The 21,179-nt window shown below is 62.3% G+C and overlaps 2 protein-coding genes across 2 annotated transcripts; one reads left to right on the forward strand and one right to left on the reverse strand.

Annotated features, from left to right (window-relative positions):
- Positions 1-4,396: 4,396 nt before the first annotated feature.
- On the reverse strand, positions 4,397-16,688 carry TMEM8B (transmembrane protein 8B). Its single transcript, XM_063180751.1, has 14 exons — positions 16,490-16,688; positions 14,224-14,292; positions 10,737-10,926; positions 9,472-9,679; positions 9,202-9,335; positions 8,808-9,067; positions 8,203-8,558; positions 7,809-7,905; positions 7,477-7,600; positions 6,030-6,172; positions 5,478-5,656; positions 5,257-5,403; positions 5,066-5,182; positions 4,397-4,895 (listed from the first exon to the last, which is right to left on the reverse strand). The coding sequence occupies exons 1-14, from the start codon at positions 16,686-16,688 to the stop codon at positions 4,560-4,562; spliced, it is 2,559 nt and encodes an 852-aa protein (XP_063036821.1). The 3' UTR covers positions 4,397-4,559.
- Positions 16,687-21,055, forward strand: TAF1C (TATA-box binding protein associated factor, RNA polymerase I subunit C). The gene is made up of 14 exons (XM_063180752.1): positions 16,687-16,818; positions 16,902-16,995; positions 17,134-17,240; positions 17,332-17,427; positions 17,519-17,589; positions 17,675-17,922; positions 17,997-18,107; positions 18,219-18,342; positions 18,453-18,524; positions 18,643-18,778; positions 18,873-19,001; positions 19,149-19,323; positions 19,428-19,565; positions 19,854-21,055. The coding sequence occupies exons 1-14, from the start codon at positions 16,687-16,689 to the stop codon at positions 21,023-21,025; spliced, it is 2,805 nt and encodes a 934-aa protein (XP_063036822.1). The 3' UTR covers positions 21,026-21,055.
- The last annotated feature ends 124 nt before the right edge of the window (positions 21,056-21,179 follow it).

Consider the following 21,179-nt stretch of genomic DNA (forward strand, 5'->3'; position numbering starts at 1 on the left):
CCCTGAGCTCCCCAACACCCCCTTGTCAGCTCTGGGCTGACTTTGCCACGCTCGGCTCTGTCTCGGTTCTGTGGCACAGGTACCCATGGCAGGGTGTTTCCCAGGAACAGGGCCCTGGAGAGCTGCCCCACGGCACTGGAGCTGGGCTTTCTCCCAGTGTATCTCCCGCTAGTGAGTGCCTGGCTGCCAGCTGCTCCTCACCCAGCGTGCAGCAGACCGGGGTGAAGCTCTGAGGGGTCCCTGATCCCCTCTCCGGAGGGTGGGGATGGCAGCAGGGAGGATGAGACCTGGAGCTGGGGCACGGGGCAGGAGGAGGGGTGAGCAAGCAGGCTGTGCATGGGCTCCCCCAGAGAAAACAGGGTCCCTTTGCATGCACAGAGCTGCGCGCCCAGGCTGGCCATGGCGCAGGCACTGCCTGCAGGGCTGAGGGACAGCCAGGGACCGAGCAGGGCAGGGCCAGTGCCTGTGAGCTGCACGGTGGTGCCAGGCGAGGGTGATGGATGGGGCTGTGTGGGGAGGGCAGACAAGCCTTGCTACTCTGATGAGAAAATCATCGAGTGGCTGCAGGGTCCTTCAGGCAAACTGCAAAAATAAGAGAGCAGCCAGGGCATTCTCTGAGCCCTTCATCATCCCCGGAGCAGCACAGTGACCGCCGTGTCCGGCCAGGGAGCAAGCTCGGTCTGTATCCACCGCGGGATTTACATTGACTGGGGCGGAAAGGCTTTGCCTCCCTGGGTCTGGCAGCACAGTGAGCAGGAGGGCTGAGCACTCCCAGCGCAGCTCCAGGGGATGATCTGTGCCTCTTGACCCGGGGTTTCATGAGGACACAGGGAGAAAATGCTGAGGCAGGGACAGCAGGGTTACACGTCCCTCCCCACACACCTGCCTGGGGACTCACCAACCCCCAGGTGACCGATCTGGTGACAGCCTCAGTCACCCTTCCACCCACACCTCCCAGCCACGGCGCTTAGCAAGGGCCACAGCACCCCTGTGCACCCAGACAGACCCCAAACCCTTGGACCTCCCACCAGCCCCCTCCCGCTGCTGCCTGGCCAGGCACACGGGGGCAGGGAGAGGAGGAGGAGGAGGAGGAGGAGGAGGGCTGCCGGGTGCTGCCTGCGTGCGCGCAGTCTGCTGCAGGGCTCAATAATTCAGGCCTGACACATTAAAGTTGCATGGCATGCAATTGCCATCTGCAACGACAGACTGCGTCAGGGCTGCTGGGAGATGAGCGCGGACAGGAGGCGCCGGGCGGGCAGCGTGGGAGGGTCCGGCAGCCCCCGAGGAGGGCAAGGTGAGGGCAGCAGGCGGAGCAGCTCTTTAGCGGGGACTGGCGTGGGAGGAGGATGTGGCAGGAAGCACAACGCCACTGTTTGGGATGGACGTTTCCAAGAAACTTGAGTTGGAACAGGGAGCGCTGGTCCGATGGCACTGACAGCGCAGGCAGGATGGAGCAGGGATGCAGCAATCAGGGGGATACTGCTCCCGGGGCTGCCGCCTTCTGGTGCATCCCACGTGCCCACTGCATCCCACCTGTGAGGACGGAGGCTGTAGAGATTTATGCTGCCCCACACTCGAGTCAAAAACTCTACCCAGCTGTGTCTGTCCCCAGGTCCCTGCCACCACCTGACCTGGAATGGCTCGAATCCCCCCCCCCCATCCCTCTCCAGCACTGAGGAAGCAAAGCTCCTCATCGGCTGTTCCGGGAGTTGGTTGCCATGGGGATGTCAGATGTACCTGGCTGTTATAGGGATACTGTTGCCATGGTTATGTGGTTGCTGTGCCTGGCAGAGGCAGGGATGGAACATCGGGAAAGCTGTTTACACTGGGAGGGTGGGACTCACAGAGACCCCAACGCTCTGAGCAGGAGGGGAAGGTGGGAGAGTCCAGCCTTCACCCCAAGTGCATCCTCAAGGGGCAGGGGCTGGAGGCTTTGGGGAACCGCGAGAGGAAAGTTCATTAGACCCAGAGGGATGGACACACCGGTGCTCCTGAACTTCCCACAAAGGGGAGGTGAGTGATGGGACCTGGAGTCCCCCGTGGTGTGTCCCAGGGAGAGGTGGGAGAAGCCCACACACTCCCTGTGCTGGGTGTCCCACAGGAGAGACCTGCTTCTCCATGCTTGGAGCAGGGAGAAAAACCCTTCCTGTCCCACAGTACTGTGTGTTCTGCACTTGCACTGAGCTGCCCCCTGAGCTAGGCAGGGGAATGGGGTTCTGCCCACCCTGGGACTGGGAGATGAAGTGAGGATGGGGATTCCCAGCTCTCAGCAGGCAGCCCACGGGCCCCCAGGGACGAGCTGGGCTGGCAGAGAGTGCCTGGATTCCATCCAGTGCTGCTTGGCTGAGCTCCCTCCTGGGCAGTGCGGTCAGATGCGTGGCCTGTCCTTGAGATGAAAAATGCAGTTGCTGGTTTAATTAAAAGGAGTGGGAGTTCTGAGCTGCACCAGCTGCCCAGAAAAGCAGAGTCTAGCAGAGCTGGTGTGTGGCTCCTCCAGGCTCCCCTGGGCAGCTGTCCTGGCTAAAACCCTTGCCCACCTCTTCCAGGACCCCTCAAGGGTCCAGTCCCATATATGCCACCCCCGTGGTGTCTGCTGTGGGGCAGGCAGGGGCTGTGCAGCTTCTTGCACAGGGACAGATCATCCCACCACTGGCTCTGTTCTTGTAGAGTCTTCACAAATTTGACAAGCAGCAGGTTTGCACTTCAGCCCTGCAGCAGTGAGACAGGAGATGAGGGATGGGTAAGGGTGCTCCATGCAGCCCTGACACCTCATGAAACTGGGGTGCACTGGTGTAGGACAAGCTTGTGCCCAGTGTGCGTTCCACTCCACCTCTTGCTGGTGTGAAAGCTAAAGCTGAGCTCCTCATCCTCTGGGGGCTGCTACTGCCAGTGGGGTTGCATTTGGACTTAATTAAAAAATTAATCCTTAATCTGTCACCTGGCCAGACAGGACATTCTGTATGGCAGAGAGAGGGCTGGAGGGTGAGCTCAGGGGGAAGGAAAGTGGCAGATGGAGGTTCACCAGTCCTTGTACAAAGACTGGGGTTCCTGCCCAGGCTGCCCAGCTTACTTCCACACCAGGCTGGCTTCCCATGGGCATAGCCCCCACCAAGGCCCAGAGACAGAGGCAGCAAACCCCTGAACTCACCGGCACTGCCATGGTCCTCACCAGCTCATCCCTCCTCCTGCTCTGCCAATCCCATCCCCACAGTCCCCACAAACCCCCAAGCCCACCCTGCTCTGGCCAGCTGGGGCCCAGCTCCCAAGAAGCAGTTTTAATTAGATTGCAATCCTATTACATAGCTGCCTGCCTGCCTGCAGTTGCTAATCCTGTTAAGCATCCAGTAAATCTCGCTGTGCCGGGCTCTGTCCCCAGGGGTACAGGGAGGGGGGCTGCTGGCGGGTGGGCTCTGCTCAGCCAGGATGTGGCTGGGAGGATGCAAGCTTTGCCTCAGGATTCCACCGTGAAGACCCCTGCAGGGCTGAGAAATTCTCAGGGGATTGGGGAAGTCCCCAGAGGGCTGAGAAGTGTCAGTGAAACTCTCCCTGTCCTCCCTGGACCCCTCTGAGCTGCTGATGCAGAGTGAAATCCCCCTGTCTTGGGGTGCACACACAGCCCAAGAGTGTGTCACCACACCACGGTCACCACCGGCTGCAGTGGGTGCTGAGCCCGCAGGTCCGCCCGTGAGCCAGACAAGGAGCAGGGGCTGAGAAAGGGCTGTCCCAGCCAGGTCACAGGGTGCAGCCCACGCAGAGCCCTCCCACTGGAGCCCAGAGGCAGCAGAGGCAGCGCTGGGGGCAACAGCAGGGACACGGGGTCACTGGTCCGGGTGACAGTGACATGTGGGGTGCTGAGGCAGGCTGTCCCAGGCATTGGGGTGACACTAACAGGCTGTGGGCTCCTGGGGATGGGCCTTTGAAGGCAGAGGCCTCTCAGAGCTCTGCACTGCCATGGCAGGGAGCAGCAGCACCCAGTGGCACCTACCCCCCCTACAGCTATGGGCTCACCACAGTCCTGCAGGCTTGGAGAGGATCCTGGATGCCCTGGTACACCACAGCTGCTCCCAGGTCAGGCATTACAGCCATCTGTGAGGGCACAGTGCCCCAACAACGACATCCCAGCCTTGCAACCTGTCATGGCAGGAGCCAAAACACTACAGTCTCTGCTCCCCACCTCCTGCCAGCCACTTTGCTCTGTTGGAGCTGCATCAGCTCTAGAACAGCCACCACAAAGTGGCAGCTCTGACTGAGAGCCAGAGACTGCTGCCATTCCTCCCCTCCACACCAAACCATATCCCCTCAGTAACTCCATGGCCTGGCAAAGAGAGGAATGTGACCTAGCTCAGCCTTGAGACCCCACAGCTCTGCCCCAGACTGAGCCACAGCAACCCCTGGAGACAAGTTCAATCAGGCTGTAATTGGAAGAACAGGTTGGCACAGGTGGCTGTGTGCCTGTCCAGAGGAGTCCTGGCACCCCAGAGAGGGGGGGCCAGCAAAGAGAGTGGGTGCCGAGCCCCACAGGGCTGCTCTCCAGGACAGAGGAGTCTGAGCTGGTGCCATCAGCTGGTACAAATACTGTTGATGGAGGCCACAGCAGGGTCGACGAGGCCCAGCTCCTCCTGCTCGTTGATGCAGAGCTGGTACCCACAGCCCTTGCGCCGGGGCAGGGGCCCCAGGCGCCGGCTGGGCTTGGCACGGGGCGGCAGCAGGAAGCCGACGCTGCCGGCGATGAGCAGGTGCCAGATGCTGTGGATGTAGAAGTAGTTCTCCTCTGTCTCCACGAAGGCGTAGAGCAGCACAGCCGCCGCCGCGATCAGTGCGCCCGGGCACAGGTAGAAAGCCCAGCGCTTCCAGGTGGGAGGGTAGCAGTGGCGGCGACGGATGGTGCGAGCCGTCTGTGGTGGGGAGAGGACAGGCTGGAACAGGACACACAGCAGGGACAGGCACGGCCTCTGTGCCATGGTGACACACCCCTCAGGAGCCAGGGTTCATGGGGAAGGGTGAGAGCAGCAGAGGGGAGATGCTGAGTGCAGCCAGGATGGGAACGTAAGGGACATCATCTTACCCAGGCGACGGCCATTATCCCCAAAGCGAAAAGGCTGGGCCCCAGAAGGTTCCAGAGCCCGTGACGGTCCATCTGCAGAGCCATGGACAGGAGCATGGCCCCCAGCAGGTACAGCACCTGTGGGGCAGTGGGGCACCCATCAGGATAAATCTCTCCCACCCCTGCCCTGCATGCTCCCTCCCCACACTTGCCTGCTTGACTATGGGCTGGAGCCGGGCCATGGCGATGACAGTGACCCAGACAGACATGAGAGAGCCCAAGAAGTCACAAAACTGCAGCACATCATACTCCATGATGCAGAACACCACAATGCCCGGCTGGTCGCAGGCATGGTAAAACTGGGGTAGCAGGGAAAGGCTGTGAGAGCTGCCCTGCACAGCCCCAGCCCCTCAGCTGCCCCACACACACTCACAGTGGAGAAGAACATGGTGAAGATGTAGACAGCAGCTTCTAGGAGGTAGTGGCTGCGGACAGCAATGGCCACGGGAGGCACAAACATGACATTGCTGAGGCACAGCAGCAGCGTGGAGAGGAGCTGGAAGCCGTAGGAGAAAGCCTCAGCATTGTCCGTGCAGCCCCAGCCGTTCCAGCCTGTGACCAGGGAGAGAGAGCTGCCATCACCACTGCAGCACTCGCAGGGTCGGGGGGGGTGAGCAGGGAACCCCCTTTCCAGCACCCTGCAGAGAGCTGGCACGAATGGACTGCTGGGACACAGGTGGCATCCCAGGGGAAGGGAAGGGAAGGGAAGGGAAGGGAAGGGAAGGGAAGGGAAGGGAAGGGAAGGGAAGGGAAGGGAAGGGAAGGGAAGGGAAGGGAAGGGAAGGGAAGGGAAGGGAAGGGAAGGGAAGGGAAGGGAAGGGAAGGGAAGGGAAGGGAAGGGAAGGGAAGGGAAGGGAAGGGAAGGGAAGGGAAGGGAAGGGAAGGGAAGGACACAGGGTGTGTGGGTGCCGGGCTCAGCTCTCACCAGCCTTGCACTCGCAGGCAGCGTACAGGTAGTTGTTGGTGCGCAGCAGCTTGCACTGGCCGTAGATGCCACAGTCGTTGATGCAGGGTGAGAGGTAGGCACGCAGGTACACCTCAGCTGTCACGTTGGTGCACGGCTCAAACCTGCGGGGTGGGAGAAAGGGGTCAGCCCTCACTCTGAGCCCTTGAAGAGCTCCTGCCTCTACCAGAGCCACCTATCTCACCCAGACTTGGTAGGTGATGGGAGATCGAGGGACTGGGCAAGCTTGAGAATGAGATTCTTTGGTGCTGCGTGGGTAGCTGAGAGCTGGTCCCGAAGGATCCTGAGTGCTTCAATTGTTTGTGCCAGCCTGAGTGAGCAGGAGGAACGTGGCCATGCTTAAAGCCCTTCTGCCTTTAGCAGCACACTCAGCTGGTTCCTATTTCATTTGGCTTTTGCTGTGCAAACATTACGCCCCACCCTGCAATGGCCATGTGTGAGCCCATCAGGGAAGGACTGACTGTGGCTGGCAACTCAGCGTGAACTAGAAACGCAGCAGAGTCAGAGCAGGCACACCAACCCCACTGCCCTGGGCTGCCCCTGCACCAGACTCTGGGCACTGCCAGCACTCCTCAGCTCCAGCACACCCCGAGCACAGGCAGCCCCACAGGGTACCAGCTGCTGGCTGGGCACACATAGGCACCCCAACACGCACAGGTATGCACACAGTGCCAGCTGCACGTGGGTCTGCTGTCCACTGACTGCGTCCTCACACAGCCTAATCTGCACACGTGTGTGTGCAGAACACACACAGCCCTGAGTGCTTCAGCAAAGCCCTGACTGCTTGTGCAAACCAGAACATGCACACAGAGCAGGCTGCACATATGCACCCAAACATGCATGCAGCACCATCCGCACTCGTGCATCCTTGCACGTACAGAAACACACACACGCCAGCCTCACTCTTCCACAAGGCTGCAGGCAGACACAGAGACCAGGAACAGAGCCACAGCAGTCCCTGGAGATGCTGAGCAGACCCCCAGCCTGACCAGAGATGGCCCCTCACTGGCAGAGCAGAGCCCTGTCCTCCCAGCGACAGCCCGGTCCCCTCCCAGGCACGGGTACAGATGGGCCGTGCCGCGGACGGGGGCGGAGAGAGAGGCGCTGACAGATGCCCGGCGTTCGCGGGCTGACAGGCGCTTCCTAACCGCGAGACAGAGGGAAGAGCCGCGGGGACCCGCAGATGGCCAGGCAGACGCGAGCCGGAGCCATCCGTGCCCACGCAGCGCTCGCACGGTGACACGCGGTGACACGCGGTGACACGCGGCCCGCAAAGCCACGTGCACACAATGAGCAGAGACAGCAGCGCAGGGCACAGGTGCACCCACAGACCCACGGCACGCACGGGTCACAGTGAGGACACCCGCCTCGGGCACAGGGAGGGGATGTGCTGCTCTGGGGCTCTTACCCGTGCTCCGTGGCACAGAGCGAGCGCAGGCTCAGGTACCAGCTGCCGGTCTGTGGGTAGGGGATCCGCAGGCGGCTGAGGCTGGCTGTGGCATTAACGGAGAGCAGGAAGCCTGCCAGAGACTCTGTGGGCCAGAAGAGCTCGGGGTGAGCAGAGCAAGGTGCAGCCCCCTGCCCTGGACAGAGCTGGAGCAGGGACAGGGTACCCTGTGCCAGGCTCCAGGGCCACATGCCCCCATGGCCTCTGCAGCCTCCCCCCAGCCAGCCTCGTGCCAGACACAGAGGTTGTGACCCCATGGACATGGCAGGATGGACATGCAGAGCCCAGCCTACCTGTCTCACAGGTGACCGAGGTGTTGTCACCAGATGTCAGTGGGACTCCATGGTTCAGACACCCAAACACTGTCACATTCTCACCACACAAGGAGCTCTGACGGCAGAGGAGATGGCCTTAAACCAGTGCCAGTGCTGTCCCCTGCTCTGACAGCACTTGGATCACAGCACACCAACTAGCAGCGCCCTAACCCACTGCCCTTCACCCAAGAACACCCCAAACGTGGGCCTTGGAGCACCCTAATCCATTCTCCATCACCCAAAAACTTCACAACCACTGCCTGTGACCCCAAATATTGTTCTCTGCCCTGCTGCAGCCTTGACATCATCCATCTCCCATCCTTCCCCCCATCCCAAGCCACCCTGACCCCCAGGGTGTATGTGGCCACCTCACCACGTTGAGCCGCAGCTCCAGGTTGAGCACCCCACCACTGTCCAGCACTGGCAGGAGGTTGATGACGAAGACAGCGGGGCGGTCGGGCGGCACTGACACGTTGGGCCCGAAGAAGATGTAGAAGTGGACAGAGAAGGTGTCCAGCTCATTGCGCAGCGTGGGCCGGACGGGCCAGCACCGCTCCTCGGTGTGCAAGGTGACAGGGATGGGGAGCGGGTGCTTGGTGTCGTTGGGGCTGGTGGGTGGAGGGCTGTCCCCCAGCGCCAGCCCGCCCGCCGAGCCGAAGGAGTGGGGCATGTTCATGGAGGCGCTGGAGGGCAGGAAGGGTGGCCGGGCCAGGCTGGGTCGGGAACAGTCTGGAGGGACAGAGCCATCAGCGTGGGCACCACACAGCCCCAGCCCACTCTCAGTTCCCACCTTTCCTTCTTGGCCACCATTCATCTCCATGTGCAATCCAGCCCCAACACCTCACAGCATTCCCATCCCAGCAGAGCTGGGTATAACCCTGTGCCCAGCTGCAACAGATCCTGAGGGCATCCTTTAGCCCCCACACCAAAGCAGAGTCAAGACCATGCCTCCACCCACACCTCCACATGCACCCTCACCTGTGAGCTGCACGGTGACCTGGAAGGAGACGGTGCCCGGCACCCCAGGGTGTTTCTCCACCAGCACGTAGTACCAGTGCTGCCAGAAGGGCAGGTCCTGTGCCAGCTGGCAGGGAGTGTGTTCCCGGCAGTCCAGGGTTGTGGAGTTGTGCAGGGGAGGAGCCTTGGCCCGCACACGCAGAGAGAGTGGGCAGCCCTCGGCCCCACGGCACCGCAGCACCTCCACGAGCACTCGCGATGTGTAGCTGGGCACAAAGACCCTGCAGGACAGCAGTGCCAGGCTGTGCCCATCACTACGGACTAACAGGGCTGGGGAGGGAAGCCAGAGGGATGGCACACCCCCATCTCCCCACCCTGAGAATGCCCCCTCCATAGGTGACCTTCTCACACTCACTTGTAGAGGCAGGAGCGGTTGTGGGGGGCCATGCTCTGCTCGGTGACATGACCGGGGTACAGCACCGCGATGTTCACCAGGCGCTGCACGATGAGCTGTGGCTGGAAGAGATACTGGCACTCCTCGTAGAGCCCCTGCAGCAGAGCAGAGTCAGCACAGGGCAGCGGGCACAGGGCATTGCCCCCACTTGGGACACCTGCCCTGGGCACTGCCAGCGCAGAGCAGTCAGACCCCAGCCCTGCCCCACCATGATCCTTCCAGGCCCTTCACCTTAACGGAGATCTTGCCCTCATCCTTGGGCAGGTGGGCAGCCAGGAACCAGTCCCCAGGCAGTGGGCTGGTGACATTGAAGACGCCTGTGGTGCGGTTGGGCAGGGTCCAGGTGAGGGTCAGTGCAAAGGAGCCAGGGACAGCCGTGTCCCTGGGGAAGTGCGTGTGCAGCGGGTTAATGACGGAGGGAGCCCCTGAGCGGAAATACCTGCAGGAGAGACGGCAGTCAGCAGGGTGTAGGCTGGCCAGTGTGTCCTACATGTGGGTGTCTTCCTGTGTGCTTAAAGACATCTGGGAAGCTGGGACCTTTCTGGAGACTGAGCCTTCCTGAGTGGGTGTTCAAGCAAAACAGTTCATCTGTGACAGGCACAGAAAAGTGGAGCCTGCATTGGTCCTGGGAAGATGAATCATGGGGAGAGAGCATACACGTTGTCTGGGTTTTGGCTGGGATAGGGTTCATTTTCTTCTGAGTGGCTGGTACAGTGCCGTGTTTTGGATTTAGTATGAGAACAGTGTTGATAACACACTGACGTTTCAGTTGTTGCTCAGCAGCTCTTACCCTAAAGCTCTTTTCAGTGTCTCATGCTCTGCCAGAGAGCGGGTGCACAAGACGTTAGAAGGGAGCATGGCCTGGAGAGCTGACCCAAACTGACCAAAGTAATGTTCCATACCATACAGAACATATTCTGTTCCATATAGAGCTCCTGCCCAGTGTATAAACTTGGGAGTGTTGGCATGGAGCCACCAACCACTGCTGGGGGGCAGGTTGGGCATCAGTCAGCATGTGGTGAGCAATTGTGTGATGAATCACTCATCTTTCTCGGGTTTTATTTCTCTCTCTCCTTTTTGTTACTGTTGTTATTATTATTATTTTTGTAGCTGTTTTATAATTAGTGATATTGGCATATTTATTTTGATTAGTTAACTGTTTTTATCTCAACCCACGAGTTTTACTTTTTTTCCATGATGTTCTCCCCACTGGGGGAGCAGGGGGGGTTGAGTGAGCAGCTTCATGGTACTCAGCTGGCAACCTGCTCTAGTGGAACACGTCCCATGGTAGCAGGTTGGAACGAGATGATCTTTAATGTCCTTTCTAACCCAAAGGATTCTATGGTTCTATGATTCTTTGACTCTATAGGTCCACGTTCTTGTGCAAGCAAAGAAGCAGGCAAGAGCAGGCAAGCTGAGGGGGCTGAGGGGCAAATCCAGGCAGGAGCAGCAGAGGCAGGCAGGAAGGATACAGGCAGGCTAGGCTGCTTACTCACACGGTGATGCTGCGGTCTGGGCATTGATCCCCAAAGGTGCCACCTTGCTCCTTGAAGGTGATGAGGTTCCAGACGGCGATGACTGTGTCCTCGGGAATGTGGAAGTGGAAGAGCTCGATGCTGGCAAAGGAGCGGAAGGGGCTGAGCTTGCGTGGTGTGCGGGTGAAGTAGTCGGTCACAAAGAGCCCGTCTGCAAAGGACACCCAAGCGGCTCTCAGTGGGGCAAAGGGTTGGGGAGGGGGTTGTGGAGCGCCCCCCCAGAGCAGGCCCACCACCCAGGCTCTGATTGTGTCACAAGCATCCAGCAGCCTGGAGGCAGGAGGGGCTGGGACAATGCCATTTCAGTGAATGCCCAGGGCTGATGTCAGCTGTCCCCAGCTGTGTCACCCAGGCCTGGCACAGTCTGCATCATTCCTGCTTCAGCACAGCCCCAAGTCCAGTTCACTGAACTGCAGGCACTGATATGCAGTAGCCTGAGGAGCCCACGGTCCTGGCTGCTCATGCTCTGCTCCCTGCATTTTACCTGTAATAGCAAAGGGACATTCTTCATGGCTTCAGCTATGCCCTAGCAGGTCAGCTCCCACAGGAACACACCTTCCCCCTCATCTGCCTGCTGGGGAGGTTCAGCACCAAGCCCATTATAAAGTGCAGAGTTTCATCCTCGAGCCACAAGAAGGAGCAGGCAGAGCACTTCCTGCGCTGCCTCCCAGCTCTCCCATGGTTTGTGGAGGAGGAACGGTGCACATATGTGTGCACATATGCACACGTGGGTGCTGTCTGCATGCACGGCAGAGTGGAGGCGTGCAAGCCCACGCCCAAGGGGGTGTGTGCCTGTGCACAGCCCCATGTCTGAAAGACGCTTCCTGCAAGCCCATGGCACAGGTGGGGGCCCCCTGACAAGCTGCCTGACAGGTCGATTTTGAAGGATTTCCAGGAGCCCCAGCAGCAGTGAGACAGCCACTTCTTTGTCACAAGGGAGAGCAGGACTCGAGACAGGAGCCATAACTTCACCTACCATTACCACGCTACACCAGTGCCAGCCTGGGAGACCCATCCATTTTTCTCTAGAGACACAGCAAGAATGAGATACCCCTCTTCACAAGCTACTGGAAAGGGGGAGGCCAGTAGAGGGTGGGCTGGGAACAGGTCTGTGCCCAGGAGGACTTGTGTGGCATGAAGTGGGATAGCTGAGAAGAGGGTCTGCTTTGCTCTACATGTTCTTGGCTGGGAGTGTGCGCATGTGCTTGTATGCACGTGTGTTTGTGCTGCGTGTGTGCAGCCCCAGCAGGCTGTACACTGACATGCATCTGCTCCCTTGTCTGGAACAAAGGCAGCTCCCCCTCCCCTTCACTCCCAGCCGGCACAAGCCAGGCATGAAACACCTGTCTCCTCAATGCAAGAGCATCCGATCCCAATTTCTCCACCAGGAACCACCTGGTCACTCCACAGCCCCACGTGGGGACAGTGACCTGGCAGGGGACCCCAGGGAGGGTCTTGAACACAACTCCAGAAGGGTAACTGGGGGAAGGACCCGGAGCTACCCAGTGCCAGCACAGCCCCCCTATGCTCTCTCACCCAGGGCAAGGTGAGGCATGTGGTTGCACGGAAAGAGTCAGTCTGAGGTGGCATGGCAATGCAGCCATAGCAGGGGAAAGGTGCTGGAGGATGGACAGGGATTACTATCCATGGAAGCACAGTGGATGGAACGAGAAAAGCCAAAGCCCCTCTGCTTCAGGCCGCCAGCGGCCAGAGCCGCAGGACCCCAGCCCCGCTGCTACAGCCTCGGGTCGCGGCCGGCGGTCAGCACCGCGGACAGCTCCGCGCCGGCGGTCAGCACCGCGCGCAGCTCCCGCTGCCGCCCCGCCGCGGCACCGGGCACCGGCAGCCCCGGCCAGCTTCCCTCCCTCCCGGGGGATGCCCCCTCGAAGCCCCCAAGTATCCTTCCGCATCTCGGTCACTAAGCCAGCTCCCTGCCCCACAGTCTGCTCCTGGTCTCATACTGTCGCTGATGTATCCCCCGCACATCCTGACGCCCCGCTGGACACACACCCCCGCTTCTGCAGGCTGTCCATCTCCGCTGCCCCCTGCGCGCACACAGCCTCCTGCCCTGCATCTGCAACCCCCCGGGCCCACTCACTGCCCACGCACACGCCTCCGTCCCAGGGCGTTCCACTGCCTGTGCACTGCCTGCGTCCTCCTCGCACGCACAACTCTGCACCCCACTGCTCATCTCCAAGGCAAGTCTCCATGCCCCACTGCATGGGTACACTGTGCCCCACTGCAGGCACATCCACGCATCCCGTTCCACAGACATCCAGTACCCTGTGCACAGGCATCCCTGTGTCCCATTATGCAAACAGCTCCCTGCACACGCATCTCTGCCCATCGCACCCACCTCATGACCCAGTGTGGGTGTACCCTGTGTCCCATGACACCCCACACCAGCTGGGGACACCTCTGTACTCTGCAGCATATCTGCCCCAAACCCCACTGCACGCTGCCCCATCCCCTGTGCCACATTCACCGTGTCCCATCACAAGTGCACCCCACATCCCAGGACGCCATCCCCCCCCCAGCTGCACCCTTGCGCTCCATTCTCACCCACACCCTGCCCCACTGCATGCAAACCTCACATCCCATTGCTCGTGTAGCTCATCCCAAGCTACGCATTCCAAGCGCATCCCCTGACCCCCACCACATGGCGCCCCGCACCCCACACCTGCAGCCCTTCTGCCCACCCCATCTCACCCACTCCCTGCCCCACCGCACGCACACCCCGCATCCCATTGTTCGTGTACTTCACACCCATCCCAAGCTCATCCCTCTGCCCCGTGACTCACACCTCCAGCCCTCCTGCCCACCGCGCACACCCCCGTGCTCCATTCCCACCTGGCCCCCGACCCACATCCCGTTGCCCGTCTGCATGCACACCCCACATCCCACTGCCCGTCTGCCTCACGCCCACTACCCGCTCATCCCGCCGCCCCACGGCGCGCTGTCCTGTGCTCCGCCGCACGGACCCTGCGCCCCGTGCCTGCATCCCCCTGCCCACCGCGCACATCCCGGCGCTCCAATCCCACCCCCGCACTGCGCGCACACCCCACATCCCACGGCTCCCGTACCTCACACCCATTCCAAGTTCATGCCCTGCGTCCCGCCGCGCGCACCCCGCGCCCCACAGCTCCTGCCCAGCGCACACAGCCCCGCGTTCCGTCCGCAGCCGCCCCCCGCCCCACTGCGCGCACCCCACACCCCACGGCTCCCGCGCCTCGCACCCATCCCGAGCTCATCCCTCGCGTCCCGCCGCACGGAGGGAGCCCCGCTCTCCGCTCCGCCGCCTCTCCCACCCGCCGCACACGCGTCCCCCGCGGTACCGCCGAGCCCCCGCCGCGCCGGCACCCTCGGCTTGCGCTCCCGCGCCCCGTCCCGTGCCCGCCCCGCCGCCCCACACCCGCGCCCCCCGCCCCGGTCTCCCGGCGGCGCTCACCGGCGGCGGGCGGCGGCAGGAGCAGGAGCGGCAGGAGCAGCAGCGGCAGCGGGAGGCGCTGCCCGCCGCCCCCGCCGCCCCGCCGGGCCATCGCCGCCGCCGCCGCCGCGGCTGCCGTGGGGCGCGCGCCTCCGGCCGCCCCGCCGCGCACCGGCGGCCCTGACGTCACCCGCCCCGCCCACCGGGACCGCCTTCCGCGCAGCCATTGGCCATCTGGCACGTCAATCATCGGTGGCCGCGCCACGCCCCGCCCGCCCCGAGAGACAATTCTCCCTTCCCCGTTCCCCCCGGGATGGACCCGGCGCTGACCGGGGCACGGGGGGACAGCGACACGGGCGGGAATGGAGATGGGAAGCTGCAGGAAAGGGACACCGGGCTGGAACCCTAGATATGGGCTGGGAACTGGGGCACAGGGCTGGGGACAGGGACACGGCGCTGGGGACGCGGGCATGGGGCTGGAACAGAGCCGGGAACGGGGGCACCAGGGAACGGAGACACCGTCTGGGGCAAGGACACGGTCTGAGGCCGGGAACAAGGCGCTGGGGGCAGGAATGTGGTGCTGGAACTGGGATACAGGCTGGTAATGGGGTCACAGGGCTGGGGGCAGGAACATGTCCCTGGAATTGAGATATGGGCCAGGAATGGAGTCACAGGGCTTGGGACAGGGACATGGTGCTGGGAACAAGGATATAGGCTGGGAACAGAGATATGGCACTGAGGGACAGGAACATGGGCCTGCAGACACGGACATAGGTTGGGGGAGAGGGACTTGGGGCTGGGACAGAAACAATGGCAGGGGACAGTGATGCGGGTCTAGGGGATAGGAACACGGGCCTGGGCACAGAAATATATAATGGAGAGGGACATGAAGCTGTTGGCATGCCATGGAATTAGGGAAAGGAATGGGAGGCAATGAGGGCTACCCATAGAGCTGGAGGTAATGGGGCTACCTACCCCACAGGGCTGTGTAAGCGGGTCAGGTGGTTTTCTACCAGTGGCTACCACCTTCTTAATGCAAATTGTAATTGTAATCGCCTGCAGGGATGAGGGCATCTTGACTGGAAACGATCTCATCACACTTTCCCAAACTCCCCTGACATCATCCCCAGACTCCCCTGACATCACCATCCTCCTGGGGCACAATGGAGGCTGCAGGGAATGCTACTGCTCATGGGAATGCTCCTCTCTCATCCTGTGCTCCCCACGGGGCACCCTGGGAGCTGCAGCAGGAGCAGCCACCCCAGCCTGACTGCCCAGCAAACCTCCCCAGAGCACAGCCCCCCTCCAGGCATGGCTGGGGGTTCCATCACCAGGGCAAATCACAGCTCTGGGGCCAGTAGCCTCTGGCACAGGGATGTACAAGGACCATTGAGAGAGCTGGTCATGCTCTCCTTGGGAAATAGACAAGGGAGCTTTTCCCCCTTCCAGATACTCTCCAAAGCTCCAGGGTCCCATCAGAGCCCCGTGGGACTAACCTGAACTCTGTGTGGGTTCCCATGGGGGCCCAGGGCCAGGTGGTCCCTCATGGGAAGGCAGCAATGACCCTGTGGGAAGGAAGGAGCATAGAGCCAGGGTGAGAGTGGGTTCACTGAGGCCAGGCAGGGTTGAGGAAAGGCAGGCTGGGACTGGGGACTGGCACCCTCAACCTTCCAGGAGCTGCCGTTCAACTCCACAAGCCCCAGATATTTGAGACTGTCCCATGGCCCCACACACCCCACTGGAGTGTGGGGTGCCCCATGGCCACACAAGTGAGGCCACGGAAAACCAGGTGAGCCCTTGGCAGGACGCACAGGGGCTTTCACTGCTTTCAAGGGGAGCAGAGGGAAGGAAACAACGCCCGTCCTCCTGCCCGTGCCCCAGCGGGGCGCTGTCCTCATAATTCCCCAGTGCCGGCCCTGGTCCGGCCCTATCCCGCTGTTCCCTGTGCCGTCCTCTCCCAGTTTCACCACCTCTCCTGCCTGTCCCGGCCCGTTCCCATCCCGGTCCCACCACTTCCCCCGCCTGCTCCCGTTCCCATCCCAGTTCCACCGCTTCCCTTGCCCTTCGCGTTCCTATTCCCCTTCCCGTTGCCGTTCCCGTCCTGGTCCCACCCCTTCCCTCACCCGTTCCCGTTCCCGTCCCGTTCCCATCCCGTTCCAGTTCCCATCCTGTTCCCGTTCCCGTTCCCGTTCCCGTTCCCGTTCCCGTTCCCGTTCCCGTTCCCGTTCCCGTTCCCGTTCCCGTTCCCGTTCCGGTCCCTCTCCCCCTGCCGGCCGTGCGCTTTTACCCTCCGGCCGACAGGGGGCGGTAGCGCCCCGCGTGGCCGTGCCGCCGGCGGCGCTCTGTCCCGCGCTGTTCCCGGGCGCTGATTGGTGGCGGCGGCAGCAGCGCGACGGTGACGCCATTCTCGGTGGCCGCTCCGTCCCCGTGGGTAGCGGGAGCGCCGGCCCGGCCGCGTGCTGCCCCGTGCCCGGTGCCGCGCCCATGGAGTTCCCGGCCGCGCTCTTCCCCTCATACTTTACCGCCGGCCCGCCGCTGGAAGAGGGCGGCCCCGCGCTGGTCGCCGGCTGGGGAGAGCACGGGCAGGTGCTGGAGGCTGGCCCCGGCCGCCGCCAGGTGAGACCCTGCTGCGGGACTGGCCGAGGGAACGGGCAGGACGCTCAGGGGCCGCTCTGACTCTCCCCCTTCGCTCCCCACAGGCGCAGCCGGCGTTCGTGCCCCGCCGCGGCGTGACGGGCGAAAGGTGGGAAGCCGCCGAGGCTGCGGCCGTGCCGGTGCTGCTGCCCAGCGCGGGTGAGAGCCGCGGGAACGGGAGGAGCTCGGGGCCTGGGGGAAGCGTGCCTTCCGTCTCTATCGCTGCCGCTGCCCCGCGGTGCTGAGCGGCGTCCCTGTGCTCGTGTGATGCAGAGCGGCTCTGCCTTCTCCCCACAGGCTGCTGGATCCCCTCGCCTGCGCCTGAGGACATCCTGTACCGCAGCAGCCTGTGCAGGAAGCTCCAGGCAGGCAAGTCTGGAGCTACTCTGGACTTTGCCAAGCAGGTGGGATTTGAGGTGTTGCATCCTGGCATGGACCTGGAGGGCACTGTGGGACCTTTGCATGCACTGACCCTTTCCCTTCCCTCCCACACAGCTGGGTCATTTCTTTGTGGATCACCCAGAAGATGCTTTTGGTTCCCTGGGGCGTCTGCTGCACAAGAACTTCTACCTGGGGAATGCCAAGCTGAAGGTCATTGTCTGTTCAGGGATTAACAGTACTGTTCCCCACCCTTCCCCTTGCCAGGGGACTGCAACTCTCAAACTCTGCCCTACTCCTGTAGAGACCAGCCCGGAACAGCACCATCCGGATGACAGCCCTGGTGGAGGACATCGACCGCCTGGAGGCCCGACGGTGAGTGTCCCTCTGTCCCCTGCCCTGCAGAGGTCTGGGGGGCTCCTGCTCTGTCCCCCCATCTGATGCCATCCATGCCCTGCAGCGGCTGCCCCCGGCAGCACTTGGCCTCCCGCCTGCGCTGGTTCTCCCACCTCTGTCGTGACTGGCTATTCGAGGTGCCCCTGGGGCTGCTGGCAGACTGCCTGCACGAGGAGCTGGCGCAGCAGTGGTCCAGCCTGCTCTTTGATGACAGCCTCACTGGGGGGGCACTGGCCTGGTTGCCCTCTGAAGATGGGAAGACACCCGTGGGCCGCCTGGTGCACCCCGGAGGGCAGGCCATGAATCACCTCTGTATCCTTCCCCATGGGGTGTTCTTGGGGCGGGAAGTTGGGGTTGTGTTGCACTACCCTTATTCAGCACCTCAGATTTCCAGGATGTGGTGCTGGAGGAGCTGCCCCACGCCCGGGGCTCCCCAGCGCAGTTTGAACTCAGCGGGCGCATCCGGCAAGTGGCTGCAGCCCATGTGGATGGGCAAGGTGAGCCATGCCCAGGATCCACATCTTGAGGCAGACAGGATGGAGGGAGGAGGGGCAGCAGGGGCCCCCTGGGATGCTGCTGGTCACATGCCACCTCCTTCCCTATGACAGATTTTGTTGGGGTTCGCTCAGACTATCACTGTGGTGTTTGGAGGGTGCCAGGCAAGACAGGAGCAGCTCCCGCCCCGCTGCAGGTGATCCGCACTGATGTGCCTGCCTCCTGCCTCACTGTCAGGTAGGTGCTGGAGGAAGGGTTTGTGCGAGGAGGGAGCTCTGCTGGCGCAGCCCTGCTCTGTGTGGCGGGTTCTGTCGCCCCAGGGTGATGCTGTGCTCCTTGTCCTGCAGCCCTCACCTTCCCGGGGAGCTGTCTGTCTGCACCCAGAGCGGGACCGTCTACCTCTGGAGCGTTGAGACTGGGTGAGAGAGGGCACTCAGGGCTGTCTAGGGACTCCTTCAGACAGTGGAGTCCCAGGGAGTGGGAGGCCAAGTGACTGGGGCAGCCCTCCCCCATGCCAATACTACTGTGTCCCCCCAGGCTGCAGCAGCTGCGCCATGACCCCCAGACCATGTTTTTTCGGGACCATTCACCCTGGCGCTGGAGTGACTTCACTGCCCATCCACGGGTGCTCAGCTGTGCTGACCGCACGGGCCTGCAGTGCCTGGATGCCCGGGTGAGCTTGGGAGGGTGGGCATGGGGCTTGGGGCAAGCAGGTAAGAGGGTTCCACAGCCCAAAGTGCTGACTGTGCCCTGTTCCACTGCTGCAGGCCCCCAAGAGATGCCACTTTGACTTGTTCAAGGTGGGCGAGGAAGCTGGCTGCCAGCAGGGTGAGCGTGTGGTGCTGCCCATGTACCTGGGCAGGGCTCACCCCTCACAGTACCTTGTCACCACCCAGGTGAGTCCCACCACAGCTGGGAGCTGGGGAAGACATGCCTCACAGCTGTGTCTCCCAGTGCCTATGGGGCATGAGGATCTTCCATCCGAGGGGAGCTGCCGTGGTGTGTTGAGGTGTGTCCTGTCTGAGCCAAGACTTCTGTCCTAGTTCTCCATGTATGTGCTGGACGAGCGGTTGCCACTGGTGCCTGTTCTGAAGTGGGCACACATGATGAAGGCCCCTCCACTCTTTGCTCACCTGATGCCAGGGAAACCTGGGAGGAGCCACAAGGTGCTGCTTGGTGCATCCTGCACACAGGAGCTGCTGCTTCTGCAATACTGGGGTAAGAGATCAAGCTCCAGGGGTGCTGCAGAGCCCACATCCCAGCCTCTTTGCTGCTGCTCTGGCATCTGTGCTCACCAGACAGTTTTTGGGGTGTTTCCACAGGGGGCAGCCAGTCGGCCTGTCAGCTGTCGGGGACTCCACAGAAGCTGCACAGCATCGCAGAGTGCCTGCAGCACCTGCCCACCCAGCTCCCACACCGCCAACACCTGCTCCAGCAGCGCCTCTCAGCCCCTGCAGCAGGTGGGTGTCCCACAGTGCCCCAGCCTGCAGGTCTTCATGGAGGAGAAGGTGGAATGGAGTGGAAGTGTAGCCTTTGTCATGGCCTGGCTGGAGGGTGGGTGAAAAAGCAAGAGCAAAGCCCTGAACAATGCTGTGGAAGCAATTAATGACATAGAAAAGGATGTACATGGCAGGAACCAGCAGTGAGGGTGACCACTGAGGGGTGGAGGCAGTCCCCACTGCTGGCCAGGCCCCTGAAATATTCCTAGGACTGGAACCCTGGTGACAATGCCTTTCCTGTTCCTGCAGGGCTGGCTGCTACGCTGCAGGAGGATGGACCGCGCAAGTCCATGTTGATTTTCCAGCTCTCTGAGGCTGGGGATGTCTTCTGCCAGAGGCTGATCCACAAGGCATCACAGCCCCCTGCACCCCCATCGAGGGATGAGGCCACAACAGCCCCTGGCTCTTCCCCCCTCTTCGAGGCTCCAGCCAGCAGCCCACATGGCTTGGGCAGTGAGGGAGAAGAGGAGGAAGAGCAAACATTCTACTTGCCCAACCTGGAGGTGATTATCCACGAGGAGGAGGAGGATGTGGGCACACCAGCACCCCTGGAGGAAGCTGAACTACTGCAGGAGCCCTGTGCCAGCCCCCAGCCCTCACCAGCAGTGCCCAGCCCAGCTGCAGCCCTGCGGTATCGCCGCTGGCTGAGGGCCCTTTCCAGGGCCTGGAGGGAGCCTCCCCGGCACACCTGGCCCCCCAGCCTCAGCCAGAGGCGCCTCTTCACCTGCAGAGATCTGGAGGGGCCAGCAGGTCCCAGCAGCCTGCAGAAGCAGATGCGCCAGTGGCTGCGCCAAACCATGCAGGAAGGGGGCCGCATCCAGCGCTGGGAGCCTTTGGCCCTCCGGCCCCCTCCCCTGCCACAGACCCTGGAGCTGGCAGGGGGTCCAGACCCCCTGAGTAACCGCCTGACAGCAGCTTGGGCTGGGGACTGGGACCAGTGGTGGGAGGAGAGGACGAGCTTCAGTATGGTGCAGAGACAGCGGGCGCTGCGGGAGCGGCGGCGGCGGCAGAAGCGAGCTCAGGGCCACCGCAGCCTTTCGGCCAGCTTCACCTCCTCCCTCACCTACCAGTCTGAGCTGTCCGAGCTGAGTGATGTGGGCCCCTCGCTGCTCTCCCCCAGCCGCCCCCCCAGTCTCTCCCAGGAGGGCTCACCACCAGCAGGCAGCCCCCCAGTTCGCAGCCACCCACCCTCACCAGCGCCCGATGAAGCCCTGCTGTCTTCACAGAGCCTGCGCTGCCGCGGCATCCCCAAGGAGCGGCGGAAAACGTTGCGGGACTACTTGTCCGTGTGGGCCGAGGGGCCCCCCGAGCCCCCAGAGCTCCCTGGCAGCCAGGCCAGCCAGCTGTGCTTCCCTTCTTCACAGAGCCAGCTGTCCTCCGCCTCACAGCCCCGCCGCAAGCGCCCACGAATGGGCTTCTGAGTGCAAATAAACCTGCTTGGCACAGCCTTCCTCCCGGGGTCCTCCATTGTTTGATCAAGGCACACACCCTTAGGGGCTGGGGAGGTCGGGGCGGGACGCCCGGGGTTGCGACTCCCCTCGGGGCGGGAGTGACCATCTTCCGCGGTCGGAGGGT

This window comes from Melospiza melodia, chromosome Z, assembly GCF_035770615.1.
Source record: "Melospiza melodia melodia isolate bMelMel2 chromosome Z, bMelMel2.pri, whole genome shotgun sequence".
NCBI classification, from domain to species: Eukaryota; Metazoa; Chordata; class Aves; order Passeriformes; family Passerellidae; genus Melospiza; species Melospiza melodia.

What these genes read in the sequence shown, in the direction of transcription:
- TMEM8B (XM_063180751.1), bottom strand. Translation starts at nt 16,688, where the DNA reads ATGGGCGCGGCACCGGGCACGGGGCAGCACGCGGCCGGGCCGGCGCTC. An exon ending in CCTGCCGCCGCCCGCCGCCG is followed by an intron (nt 10,927 to 14,223) that starts GTGAGCGCCGCC and finishes TGTCCTTTGCAG; the next exon opens with ACGGGCTCTTTGTGACCGAC. An exon ending in TCACCATGTTCTTCTCCACT is followed by an intron (nt 5,404 to 5,477) that starts GTGAGTGTGTGT and finishes CTGCTACCCCAG; the next exon opens with TTTTACCATGCCTGCGACCA.
- TAF1C (XM_063180752.1), top strand. Translation starts at nt 16,687, where the DNA reads ATGGAGTTCCCGGCCGCGCTCTTCCCCTCATACTTTACCGCCGGCCCG. An exon ending in TGGGGAATGCCAAGCTGAAG is followed by an intron (nt 17,428 to 17,518) that starts GTCATTGTCTGT and finishes CTACTCCTGTAG; the next exon opens with AGACCAGCCCGGAACAGCAC. An exon ending in CTCTGGAGCGTTGAGACTGG is followed by an intron (nt 18,525 to 18,642) that starts GTGAGAGAGGGC and finishes GTGTCCCCCCAG; the next exon opens with GCTGCAGCAGCTGCGCCATG.